At 52.4% G+C, this 557-nt stretch overlaps 1 protein-coding gene across 1 annotated transcript in view; it reads left to right on the forward strand.

Annotated features, from left to right (window-relative positions):
* smarcc1a (SWI/SNF related BAF chromatin remodeling complex subunit C1a) overlaps positions 1-8 on the forward strand; it is a gene marked incomplete at both ends in the record, with an annotated part of 21,250 nt that extends 21,242 nt beyond the window's left edge. Inside the window, 1 exon segment of the mRNA XM_084442032.1 lies at positions 4-8. Within this exon segment, the coding sequence (XP_084298158.1) occupies positions 4-8 (5 nt within the window).
* Between the last annotated feature and the right edge of the window lie 549 nt (positions 9-557).

The following is a 557-nucleotide window of genomic DNA, read 5'->3' on the forward strand; positions in this document are numbered from 1 at the left end:
GAGAGTGAGTTAGAAAGTCAGGGGATGTGAGCTGAGAGTGAGTTGGAAAGTCAGGTTGGGATGTGAGCTGAGAGTGAGTTAGAAAGTCAGGGGATGTGAGCTGAGAGAGTTAGAAAGTTAGGGCATGTGAGCTGAGAGAGTTAGAAAGTCAGGGGATGTGAGCTGAGAGTGAGTTAGAAAGTCGGGGGATGTGAGCTGAGAGTGAGTTAGAAAGTCAGGGGATGTGAGCTGAGAGTGAGTTAGAAAGTCAGGGGATGTGAGCTGAGAGTGAGTTAGAAAGTCAGGGGATGTGAGCTGAGAGTGAGTTAGAAAGTCAGGGGATGTGAGCTGAGAGTGAGTTAGAAAGTCAGGGGATGTGAGCTGAGAGTGAGTTAGAAAGTCAGGGGATGTGAGCTGAGAGTGAGTTAGAAAGTCAGGTTGGGATGTGAGCTGAGAGTGAGTTTCTGTGCCGTTTGCTCTCCCTCAGATCCCGGCCCGCCACCCGCACAGCCTGATGGGATAGCGCCTGTGCCTGTTGGACCCGCAGCCGCCACCCCCGGACGAGGGGTGGAGAACTA

Source organism: Borostomias antarcticus, assembly GCF_949987555.1.
Source record: "Borostomias antarcticus genome assembly, chromosome: 8".
NCBI lineage: Eukaryota > Metazoa > Chordata > Actinopteri > Stomiiformes > Stomiidae > Borostomias > Borostomias antarcticus.